Source organism: Uranotaenia lowii, chromosome 1, assembly GCF_029784155.1.
Source record: "Uranotaenia lowii strain MFRU-FL chromosome 1, ASM2978415v1, whole genome shotgun sequence".
NCBI lineage: Eukaryota > Metazoa > Arthropoda > Insecta > Diptera > Culicidae > Uranotaenia > Uranotaenia lowii.
The window spans coordinates 52782106-52794290 of record NC_073691.1 but is presented as its reverse complement, the minus strand read 5'-3'; the positions used below and the strand labels follow the sequence as shown (position 1 = coordinate 52794290).

General features: G+C 35.9%; 1 protein-coding gene across 1 annotated transcript; it reads left to right on the top strand.

Moving 5' to 3' along the window:
• The first annotated feature begins 140 nt into the window (after positions 1 to 140).
• LOC129739350 (zinc carboxypeptidase-like) lies at positions 141 to 11605 on the top strand. The gene is made up of 2 exons (XM_055730757.1): positions 141 to 550; positions 10562 to 11605. Exons 1-2 carry the CDS (start codon positions 236 to 238, stop codon positions 11573 to 11575), a joined length of 1329 nt encoding a protein of 442 aa, XP_055586732.1. The 5' UTR covers positions 141 to 235; the 3' UTR covers positions 11576 to 11605.
• Positions 11606 to 12185: the final 580 nt, after the last annotated feature.

The following is a 12185-nucleotide window of genomic DNA, read 5'->3' as shown; positions in this document are numbered from 1 at the left end:
GTAGAATATGACATTCGGTATTTCAATACTGTGACATTCAATAAATGAACCTGTCCATTCTACGTTCATCACCTTTCACTACTACTAACGAAACCCATTCATCCTAGGTTCAATGGCACTAGGTAAACCAATATTCATCCTCAGTGCCGGTGCAAGTTCCATTCAGACAAGTCCTGATCGAGACCGGCTTTCCTAGCAAATGACTGTAGTTTAAAACGACTGCACCATCTTCAGAATGCAGTTACTTAATCGGATTGTACCTGCAGTGGCCGTCCTTTTCTTAGCAACTCTCGTCTGGGGATGTGATTCTCGAGATGAAACGGCACCGGATAACCGAGCCCGATACGACCATTTCCGGTTGGTTAGGGTATGGTTGGAAACGGAACAGCAAGTGACCGCGATGCAGGAACTGGAGAACCGGAGCGACAGTTATGCCTTCATGGGCCACGCCAGGCACCCGAACCAGAATCTGACCATCATGGTGGGACCGCAGAAGATTGCCGAGATGGCCGATCTGCTGGATCGATTCGATATCCGGGGAACGGTTTTGGTGAGTAGCTTTTATGAAGTTGACACTACTGTATAGGGTAGAAGCACTAGATATTGAACACCAGTAAAACATTAACCACCTTAAACTCTAAAATACGGATTCTAAAATTCGCAATTTGAACAACTAGGAAATTCGTTTAAGATTGGATAGGTTTTTTTCGAACGAATGAAGAATTTTTTTTGCTTAGAAAAAAAAAATGATAAAACAAAACAAAAAAAATAAGTGTTGACTGTTTTCGAATAATTTTTAAAATAATTTCTGGAAGAGTGACAGCTTCGATTATCTTTATTTTATTTAAATTCTATCATCATCGCCAATGTATGAATTATCACAAGGGACCAGCACTTTTGGTGCCTTTGTTGCAACCCAAATAATCGTAAGCACTAAAAACTAGCAGCAATTCTGCTCTAACGTCAGTTATACATCTTGAATATGTGCATTAGCTCTGTGAGCCAGGTTTGGCGAAATTAACTGCTGCTTTAGTGCAGAAACTGGTAAAAGCACTGTATTAGCATTAGTTGAGGCTACAGCATTGGCGGGCAAAATACTGGGAAAATCATTTTTTCGATTTTTTCGGCCTCATTTCTCTGCCATGACACTGAATATTTCTTTTGTTTATATTCGTATTAGCATATTAAACGGATCTCTTGGGTTGAATTTCCTACATGATTTTTTAATTTTTTTTGGTTGGAGATGATCTGGTATCAAACTCATGACACTATGGCTCGGACATTTTTCAGTGACTTTCCCGATCAGGAGGGAAATACATAATTATATCAAGATGAGACATTTTAATACTTTTTTTCTATCTAAATGAGTTGTAAATCAGAATTGTATCCCATTTACCTGAAAACTATTGCCCAGAATGACTTTTCCCCAGAATGATAAATACCCGAAATCAAACCCCAGAATGAACCATTTCCCAGAAAAAAATTTCCCAGAATGCACCATTTACCAGAATTTTTTTCCCAGGATGGAACATATCCCAGAATTTTTTTCCCCGGAATAGAACATTTCCCAGAATGATACAAATCCCAGATTATTTCCTCTTGCATTTATTTTTTTATTTTTGTGCTGTTAAATCTAATGAATTCTTGTAAATTCCATATGATTCGAAATTAAATTTTTCAAAATGATTTTTCAAATGAACCCAATGAAAGTTTCCAACTAAAATTATTTCATAACCGATATTAGTTTTTGTGGTTTGGGTACTTGAATTAATTCAATGCCAACCATGGTCCTTTGAAAGCCGTTTTGGTATCCGACTCCTCACGCTGCGCGTTCGAACTTAAAAGAAATATTGTCCTTCACGCTGTCGCGTTGCGGACGGGGCTAAGGGATCACCCCTAGCTTTCACGCAGACCTAGGAAGCCCCGGCAGACCTAGACCAATGTAATGGGTGCGCCGCTTCCGACGGCGGGTTGGCGGCCACCTCGGATTTGGGAGCTTCGGTGGCTTTGTGCCGTCTCAGCCCCGTCACCCTCGTTGGTAGCGGCCTTGCCGCAAAAGAATAAAGTTATGAAACCCCATTTTTTTTAATAATTTCTAGTTAGGATAAATGTTTTCAATTTTCTGGGAAATGGTTCTTCTGGCAAAAAAAATTCTGGTAAATGGTTCATTCTGGTGAAAAAATTTCTGGGAAATGGTACATACATTCTGTCGAAAATTTTTCTGGGGAATGGTTCGTCTGGGGAATGGTTCTTTCTGGCGACTGAAATTCTGGGGATTTTTCATTCTGGGCAATGGTTTTCGGGTAAATGGAGTACAACCGTAAATCAGTACTCGTAGGATGTTAAAATATCTCAAATCAAAAAATCTATGCGATCATAGCTTAATTATATCAGTTTTTGATATGCTCCCATCAAGATCATATCTGGTTCAGATAGCATAGTTTGATATTAGGCAGAACAAATCCTATCAAAATTATAACTTATCAAGATATGAATGGATCGAGAAAAATTTCTAGAGGAATGTCAGTAACCCACACTATTTGCTAAAACCATGCTCCATTTTTGTTTCCCAAAAATTTGTTTCAATTTTATGAATCTGCTGAGCGAAACTCATTTAAGTACGATTTGGGCCGTTGACTTCGATGCCCGTGTTTCATGGAAAGTTATATGCATATGAGAATAAGATACGTTTATAATATATTATAACAATCTGAAACAAATTCTTTATCGTTGAAAGTGAGTTCAATCCTATTCAAGAATGCCAATCAAAATAAGACAAAACCAAGATTCAAGAAACAATGAGTCGAAAATTATGAGAACAATATTCTCGCTGAAAAAGATATAAATTCTTATTTTGATATGCTCTCCTGATCGGGTTGTTTGTGGATCTATAAGTCCGCGTTAAATCTTTGAAAAAAAGGCTCAATATGAATCAAACTTTAAGCAACCGTTGCCCTGAATTTGCATCGATTCAGCATCATTTAATGCTAATCCCAAGCAACCAAAAGTTCGGATAAAATTCCTCTATCAGGTTTGATCAGCTTAATCGAGTATGCTCATACAATTTTTTTTCAGCTCAATTTTTAAGTAGCTAATCGAACTGTAAAGTTGACGAAAAGTTCGCATAAATTGTTAAACAACTTCCAATCAGCTCCAAAAAAGAACAAAAAATCGAAAGAAATTCTCTTTCGTTCCTTCAATGCCTTATCAAGTCCGCTGCAAATTTTTTGGTTCATATTAATCAACCATACTTGTTACTAACTGACATCTAAATAACATGTTTTTACCAAGCCTCGAACCCGAGCTCACCGCTTGAAAATCGAGCTCCATACTTGCAGCTCTATATGAACATCATGAGCAGGCAAAGATTTTACTTGATGTGATGATTTTCTTTAAAACGACTTTCAGGTTCTTAATTTCTACTTTATTCCCACTTTAAAGTTGTTAAAAAGTTCTTCCGGAACTAAATGTGTACTTCACATTATCGTTTCCCAAGTAACGATGTGTTTATTTATGCAAACACGTGTTAAAGTTCGTAACAAGTAGAATTAAGCCTTTAAATCTACTTCAATGTTCCTATATTGCGAAGTTGCTTTTGAACGCCAGTTGAAACTAATTAAAAACGTTCAAGTTTACAAAAGAGTACAATGATTTTTAACGAACTATTGAGCTGTACAAAAAGACTTGCAACCCTTTGATAGCTACTTGACGTCTCGGTGGTCGAGTGGATAGCGTGGTTACACGGTAAGCGCTGGTCCACAGATGGCATGGGTTCGATTCCCATCTCGGTACTGGGTGTTAAATGTTAATCTTAAGTTGTCCACGTCATTTATTCAGTCTGTAGAGCCTAAATCGGCTAAGACGGTGTAGGGGAAAGGTTTCCTAAATGGGCCTATCGGGTTAAATGACCCTACGGCTGTTTGATGAAATGGCTGACTAGACAGCTTATCTGACCAATGCATTTTGAGGGCGATACGCTTAGAACATAAGGCAAGAAAGAATTTTATGAATTTACAAACTCAAAAAAATTTAAAAAATCATACAAGGTTTTGATACATTTTGATGTAATATTTCGACTTTTAAAAATTATACGTAAAGTAGCTTAAAACAAAAACGAGGATGGTTTTTGTTTCTTACTCAAATGAACTTAAGAAACTAAACATATTTCAGCTTTTGTGGAGGTTTAATAATGATTATATAGTGGAATAATAGAGCGTTTTTGTATGCCCCCATCATGTTTGTAAAATGCCTCCATCCTAAAATAACAGGTTAAATATAATAAATAAATGATTTTTATCATTGAACCTTCATATCTAAGCTCTGAATAACATCTTAAGAGAGAATTGAAGATCTAAAAACACATTTGATAAAGTTTTTCTCATGGATGGACTGCCTCCATAGTATGGCAACCCTAACTTTTGTTTTATTCCATAAAATTATAATAAACATAGATTTTTATAAAACCTCAGCTTTGTCGTACGGAAGTTTTCACTTTCTAGCAGTTTCAATGAAATTATACGGAAATATTGCTAAAAAAACAGAAATTTTGTTCAAAACATAAATAGGCGCATTTAGCCCGCACGGTTTGAGGTTCGGCATTTTAGACAACACTTATAATAAAATCATTTTCTTGGAAACAGAAGAAAATTTAAACATAAAAATTACTCCAATGTATAGAAAACAGATGCCTGAACACGTGTATATAGTTTTTGTTCACATATTCAAAGTGATATTTGATTAAATCAGTGTTCTGCTTAATAGGCGCATATAGCCCGCTCCTCCCCTATGTCTTTAAAAAAAAAAATGAGAAGTTCGTAACAAGTAGATTGTGTTTCTTCATAACAACTTTAAAGTTCCCAGAAAGTAGAAACAGAAGCCAAAACAGTACTTTAAAGCTATTTTTGAGTTTAAGTTGAACTTAATAAAGAATGAAGTTCCATGGACCTCGAAATAGCATTTTCAACAGTAAAAAAGTTCACCAAAACTTTTGTACAGCTCTTTGTGAACTTACGAGTTCGATCATTAAGTGATATCCGAACTTTTGGTTGCTTGGGATGTGCCTTGACCTGACGCCACTGTAGTGCTTACCAAGTGCTAAGAAGTACAAAAGCAAGCTTATCTCAAGCAACCAGAATTCCCTTAAAAAGGTTCCATAGAAGCTTAATCAGCTCTCGTTTGTGTCTGAAGAGAATGCTAATCAGCCCAAAATTAAAGTTCTTAAAGCTACTTTCAAGTTCGTTTAGGTGGCTGTAGAGAACGCTATTCAGCTTCTAAGAGAATGTCAAGAAGCTTCTACGCGCCGAAAACAAAACCGATTGACAGATTGCTCTGACAACCAGATGTCAAATTGCTAGGTTGCCGGTCTATCATGGTCTATCTCATTGGTTTTAATTATATTGTTTTGAATACAAAAGCTGCTTACGTCTAGAAAATTGAAAAGCTGCTCTCTACCAGCATCTCAACCAATCCGGCAATAGTTTATTGCCACTGTAATAATTAGTATTTAAACTTAATGTCATTTGAGATGATTGAATAGTTTGGTCAATAGATTGTACCTTATTTCGTTTCAAGGACATTCAGTACACAATATGAATAGTAACAAAAATTCGCATCATCAAAAATTTATTCGAATATCTTTAACATCTATAAGAAATATTCGAAAAAAATCTTGAATTCCATTTGTAAATGTTAGTACAGATACAAACAAAACAAATACCATGACAAAAAATTGACAGAAATTTTTGATATGTCGCTTAGAATTCCCATATAGGTTCTTTAAAACACCTTCAAGTATCTTAATGATGCGTTTTAGAATGTTACGCGAACGTTATCGACCTTCTTGAAAGAAGTTCCATTATCGATTATTTAACCTTTCAAAGGGCGATGGAAGTTCCTGAGTAACTTTAACGCGACAAGAGTTACCTGAAGTTCCCGTAAAACATTTTTTCAGCCAAATGTTAACTTCGGAGTTCCATTTTTAAGTAAAAACGCGACTTTTGGTTGCTTGGGATGTAATGCCAATTTAATGCTAAGTTTTTGTTATTCTCGTTTAGAGCTATGCTCAAAAGGACTGTGAAAAGCTGATAAATGCTAGATGCATTTTTAAAGAGTGGTATAATTCTAATATCTGATGCTGGTAGAAAGCTATAATAATGCAAAGCATTACTGCTTATGGTTACTTCGGAATAACTAATTTTGTAGGATTTTGGCGTCCTGCGTTAAAAACATTTTTCAGATTTTGTCTTTCACTTCTTGTAAATAATCAAGAGAAGGTGATATGAAACGAAATTCAATCAATCAATTTGTGTACTTCTTGACAAATTTGAAGAATACTACCAATACGTTCCAAACAAATGTTTAAAATCTATGATTGATTTTCTCGAAGACCCCGAGTTATTATAAATTTAAGAAAAAAGTTTTCAAAGTTTTATAATTGTTTGAAATTTTTTCTATAATTTACGAAAAACGAGAATTTTTACCAATTTTAAATTCTACACAGGCCGTTACGTGAAATGGCCTGTGTTGAATTTAAAATTGATGAAAATTCTCGTTTTTCGTGAATTATAAAAAAAATTGCAAACAATTATAAAACTTTTTTATATAACTTTTTTCTTAAATTTATAATAACTCGGGGTCTTCGAGAAAATCAATCATAGAGTTTAAACATTGGTTTGGAACGTATTGGTAGTATTCTTCAAATTTGTCAAGAAGTACACAAATTGATTGATTGAATTTCGGTTCATATCACCCTCTCTTGATTATTTACAATGTTCTGTACCGGTGTATTTATTAAAAATAAACTTGCCCGGCTTGGGGATCGAACCCAACCTTCGTGGTGAGAATCGAACACGCTACCACTAGACCACGCCTAGATGTTGTTCTAACTGAAACTAAAACTCGAAGTGGTGATTTGATGTTGAAAGCACATCAATGCACTTTTTGTGACTTACCAAATCCCGTTTTAAGCAATTTTGTGCCCTTATGTGACTTACCAAATCTCGTTTTGAGCAATTTTGTGCCCTTTATGTGACTTAAGTCCCGTGTAACGTACGTATAGTTCACTTTTGCAACTTTCAAGTTCGTTAATGAGTACGTATAGTTCACTCATGGGAACTGGGCAAAACAAGTCACATACAACGTACATATTAATCACTTTTGCAACTTTCAAGTACATTAATGAGTACATAAAGTTCACTTAAGGGAATTGGGCAGTTGATTCTCTTTGTCAGCCAAAATGTAACATTCAATGCCTTCATTCAAGTAAATATGTGACTTTTGGTTGCTTGGGATATTACGTTATTACGTAAAGTTTCCTCATAAACTCAAGTGTGCCGCTGAATTTAACCAGGGCCATCTGAGTGGAGTGTTTTGACCTTATTCGCCAAATATTTTGCTTTTTTTTTATACCTACACAGTAATTTTTTTTTGCTGGAAACCAGCTGACTTTCCAACAAAATATCCAGCAATTGAAATTGCTGAAAAAACAGCAAACGTTAGTGCTGGTTTTCAGCAATTCAAATTGCTGGAAAATCAGCAATTCAAATTGCTGGAAAATCAGCAGTCCAGATTTCTGGAAACCAGCCATTTTTTTCAACACAACCGGCTGTATTTAGTATCAAATTTATATTTCAATTCAAAATTAAATTTTGATTACTGGATGTGCATATAAAAAGCAATAAAAACAATTATTTCCTTCCTTTTTTTTCAATAAAGGGATATTTATTTCCTGAAACACGATATTTTTTTTCAATATTCTATAACACCGGCTCTGGGCTGGCAGCTTTGTGCCAAAGTGTTGATCATCCGCCACCTGTAAAAATAGTTTTGATTAGAATCTTTTATAGAATATCTATCTGTCCTATAAAAACATACCCTTGACTTGATATCTGGTTGCTAGAATATAGAGGAAAATAATCATATTAATCTAACCAAAATTCGTAAAATAGACTCTCACTTTGCTTCAGTGTACGAAAAAAAAAAACAAACTCCAAATTGACAACTCGATTGCTGATTTTTCGGCAAACTAAATCAATTGCTGGAAAGTCCAAAATTTGAAAACCGCTTGCTGATTTTTTAGCAAAAATGACAAGAACACGACCGAATGCTGAAAAATCCAGCAATTCGAGTACAATATATATTGACAATATTATCATCGAGACAAGAGTTTTGCTGTTAATGACATGAGATACATTTCTTCAGGATTCGTCGGGAAATTTGAAAAACAGGGGGTTTTCGGAACAATTTTTATATTCTTTGTATACAATGTAAAGTTAATGGTCGAAATGAAGGATTTCAATCAAATCTAATAAAAAGTCGTCCTTTGAAGCCAAATCAGTTTAAGTGACTTTTACACTTTTCAGACATTGCAAACTTTCCGATTTTCAATACATAAATATCTTTCTCAACGAATTCAATAAACTCAAAACTTCAATTTTAAGATTTGACGGTAGCAAAATAAATTTATAGAAATAGGCAGTATCTTTGAATTAAAGTTGGGTCATGAAAGATTAAAATTGACTGCAAAAAAAAAATTAAAACTCTGAGTGGAAGACAGACCAGTTAAACATAAATATGAATAAAAATCCAAATTAAATTCCCATAATAATTGCTTTACAAGATTAAAACGCATTGCGCTAATTCAGGTCTCAACGAATTACTTCCGAAATTTTTAGTGCTATTTTCGGCAGTAAAAAAAACCAAACAATGTCAATTTTTCAGTCAATGTGCCCAACATTGGAACATCTTTCCTGTTCATGGAATGATTTACTGATATTGATTTCATCCACTAAACACATTAAGGATCACGAAGAGATCGAAGCCAAAAAACACCAATACGCGGCATTCTCCCAGCAAATATGAAATCGTACCTGATTGAAATGACTATTTAAGTCGTTTACAATGGTGTTGTATTTCAACTGCATAACGAAAAGATCGTACTAAATGGCGTCTGAAATCAGTTTAAATCGGATATGATAGAAAGTCTGCCATGTTTGTAATCATCGTCAACCAGCAATGCATCCAGATGGCTAAAAATTAGATGGGAATTGAGTTATATTGACTAATGAGAGAACTGCAAAATATTTTCTTTGGTAACGATTCGAAGCTATGAGAGCAAAATCTTGCGCTCTTTTGCATTCTTCCGATAGGTACGAATAAGGTGTCGGATAACGTCGAATTGGTGTAGTTTTCGTCGCTTTAGGAAGGAATGAAATTTGTGTGTGTATATTGCCTCCACTTTGGTAGACAAATGCATTTTTTTTCAACTTTCATACGATCATTCTATAATAAATATGGAACGTATATCAAAACAGCATGAGCATTTAGCCACAAAAGTGTTTACTGGGTTATATCTCAAAATAAAATTATACAAATTCTACAAATTTAGAATCTTTGAGTTACCGAAAGTGTTGTGTTCAATTTTGTAGAATATATTTTAGTGATTTAATAAATAACATTTGAGCTATGCATCTGTATGGAGCAAATTCGCCGCAAGCGAAAAACGAGATATCTGGTATTTTGTCCGCAATATATTTATATTCAGTTGAAAATAATTTATAGAGAGGATTAAAGCAACATAGAGCCAAGCTGTGTAAGCACCATATCGCAACTGAAAAATCTAGCACTTGCACGCATACTGATTAGCTTAGACTCAAACGCACAAAAGACAAAACGTTAGTTTAACTCCTATCCGTCCCTGAAATTTTTACCCATCACAGTCCCTGGAGTGTCAAATCGACACTCCTGACTAAAATCAATATATCCCTCTAACCAATTTTTACAAAATTTTTAGTTATGAACACCTCGTAACCCCGCTATTCAAATTCTTAGAAAAAATATCCAAAAACCATGCTTCGGAAATACTAAAAAAATTTCGCTTAGTATCTAAGAAAGCTGGAGTTAGAAGCTGTACGTTGCACATTAGGATATGTTTTCTTAATTTTTTTTTTTAAGATCACAAAAATCGTCGAAATTGTTTTGGTCATACCAGATAAATTTTGAAAGAAAGATGGAAAGTTTACGTAATTTGGCACAATTTTGCATTTTTAGATTTTCCAAAAACGAAACGCAGAATTTTTGACGAATTTTGAGTTCGACACCCAAGAGCGGATTAGGGTTAATACGTCCGTCTCGATGCCAAGAGGTCCACTGCCGAGGGTCCACTGATGACATGGGTTAGATTCCCATCTCGGTACTAGGTGTTAAATGTTAATCTTAAGTTGTCCACGTTTATCCAGTCAATAAAGCATAAATCGGCTAAGACGGTGCTTGTCTTAAAAAACAAAATAGAATTTAATTTTGGCATATTAATCACCTCTTCAATTAAGAGCTAAGGAAATTACACATCGTCATAAGGGTAGCCAGAATAGAATAAAAAATGGACACATCACAAATATTTTATGAAGCTTCAAAACAAAGTTTAATTTTTAACAAATGATGAGAATTACAAAAACTACAAATATGGCAAAAAATATAAAAATGACAAAAAATCGGGTCATATGTTACCAACGTCCAAATTCCAAAGTACAATGTTTTGATCCCGATTTTTTTTTTTAATTTACAGCTCAACAACATTCAAGACCTCATCGATCGGGAGCAAGCCACGATTAAAGCCAAAGGAACTCCACCGGAGCAGTTCGATTGGATTCATTACTTCCATTTGGATACAATCCACAAGTGGCTGGATCTACAGGCTTCCAAATATCCATTCCTGACGGTAATCCCATTGCAAGCGAGCTACGAAAGCAATCTTATCAAGGGTATTAAAATGTCCAAGAAGGAGGGAAACACCGCCGTATTTGTTGAATGTGGAATTCATGCCCGGGAGTGGATTAGTCCGGCTGTTTGCACTTATCTACTGAATGAACTGTTGACGTCCGAGGTTCCGGAAGTACGAGACCTAGCCGACAATTTCGATTGGTTCTTCTTTCCGGTGGTAAATCCAGATGGCTACAAATACACTTTCGAGTCCGATCGACTATGGCGCAAAAATCGCAAACCTTATGGTTTGTGTCGTGGTGTGGATCTCAATCGAAATTTCGCCAGCGATTGGAACGGAATCGGGGCTAGCTCGGATCCTTGCGCTTACGATTTTGCTGGAGGGGCTGAAGCTAGTGAACCGGAAACACAAGTTTTGCAGAAATTCCTGAAGGAAAACGTTGGGCCCAGTCGGATTAAGACTTACTTCTCGATGCACTCATTTTCGCAACTTATCATGTTCCCATATGGGTATACAACGGATAAAGTGAACAACTATGAAGACTTGAAGGCCATCGGAGAGAGTGGATCGGAAGCCATCTTGCGAACGCACGGACAGAAGTACGTTTCCGGCGCCATGATTGAAACGATCTATCCTTCATCCGGGGACAGTGTGGATTGGGTGTATGCCGAATGTGGAGTTCCGGTTGCTTACACTTTTGAGCTTCGGGGACCTCCCGAGAGTACCAACCTGTTTGTGCTGCCTGCAGAAGAAATCATTCCAACTGGGCAAGAAATCCTTGCAGCTTATATAGCAATGCTGAATACTGCAAGGAATCTGGGCTATTACTCAGCAGTGGATCAAAAAGGGGAACTGTAGCTTTAAGAAATAAAGTTTTGTTATTATGAACGATGATTGCCCTCATTCATCAGAAAGAAAGCAAACCGTTATTAATTTCAGCATCCGTATCATTGCATCGGAACACAACCTAGTGCACCTGCAAAAAGGAAAATACGCACCCACACCACAAACCGAAACAAAACAAATCATTTTGCGCTCAATTAACGCGAAGATATTCACGGGGACAAACATTGCCTTGCCGCCAGCAATGCATTGTCCCTATTTTTAATCACATTGACATGTTTACGTTTTCCACCAACCGACTCAATACACAGTGCGATGTGTGTAGGTGGTTTCATTTATTTCCTTCAACTCTGGGTTGCATCTGGGGGCGATGCGTGACAATGATGATGATTATTAATTAGATTTCTTAGTTTTGAATTACTTCACATCAAATGTGACCATGCTTTGCTGATGCTTAAAATCGGGATTCGTTATTCAAAGTTTCGAAATTTCAAATTCATAAACTAAAAAGTTTAATAAAACTGCAGATATACTTCGATACACAGAGAAACAAACTTCGAGATACGATACTTAACGATACTTAATGATCTCGCGTCGATTTTCCGGCACATAGGGCCGTGGTAAA

What these genes read in the sequence shown, in the direction of transcription:
- LOC129739350 (XM_055730757.1), top strand. Translation starts at nt 236, where the DNA reads ATGCAGTTACTTAATCGGATTGTACCTGCAGTGGCCGTCCTTTTCTTA. An exon ending in ATATCCGGGGAACGGTTTTG is followed by an intron (nt 551 to 10,561) that starts GTGAGTAGCTTT and finishes TTTAATTTACAG; the next exon opens with CTCAACAACATTCAAGACCT.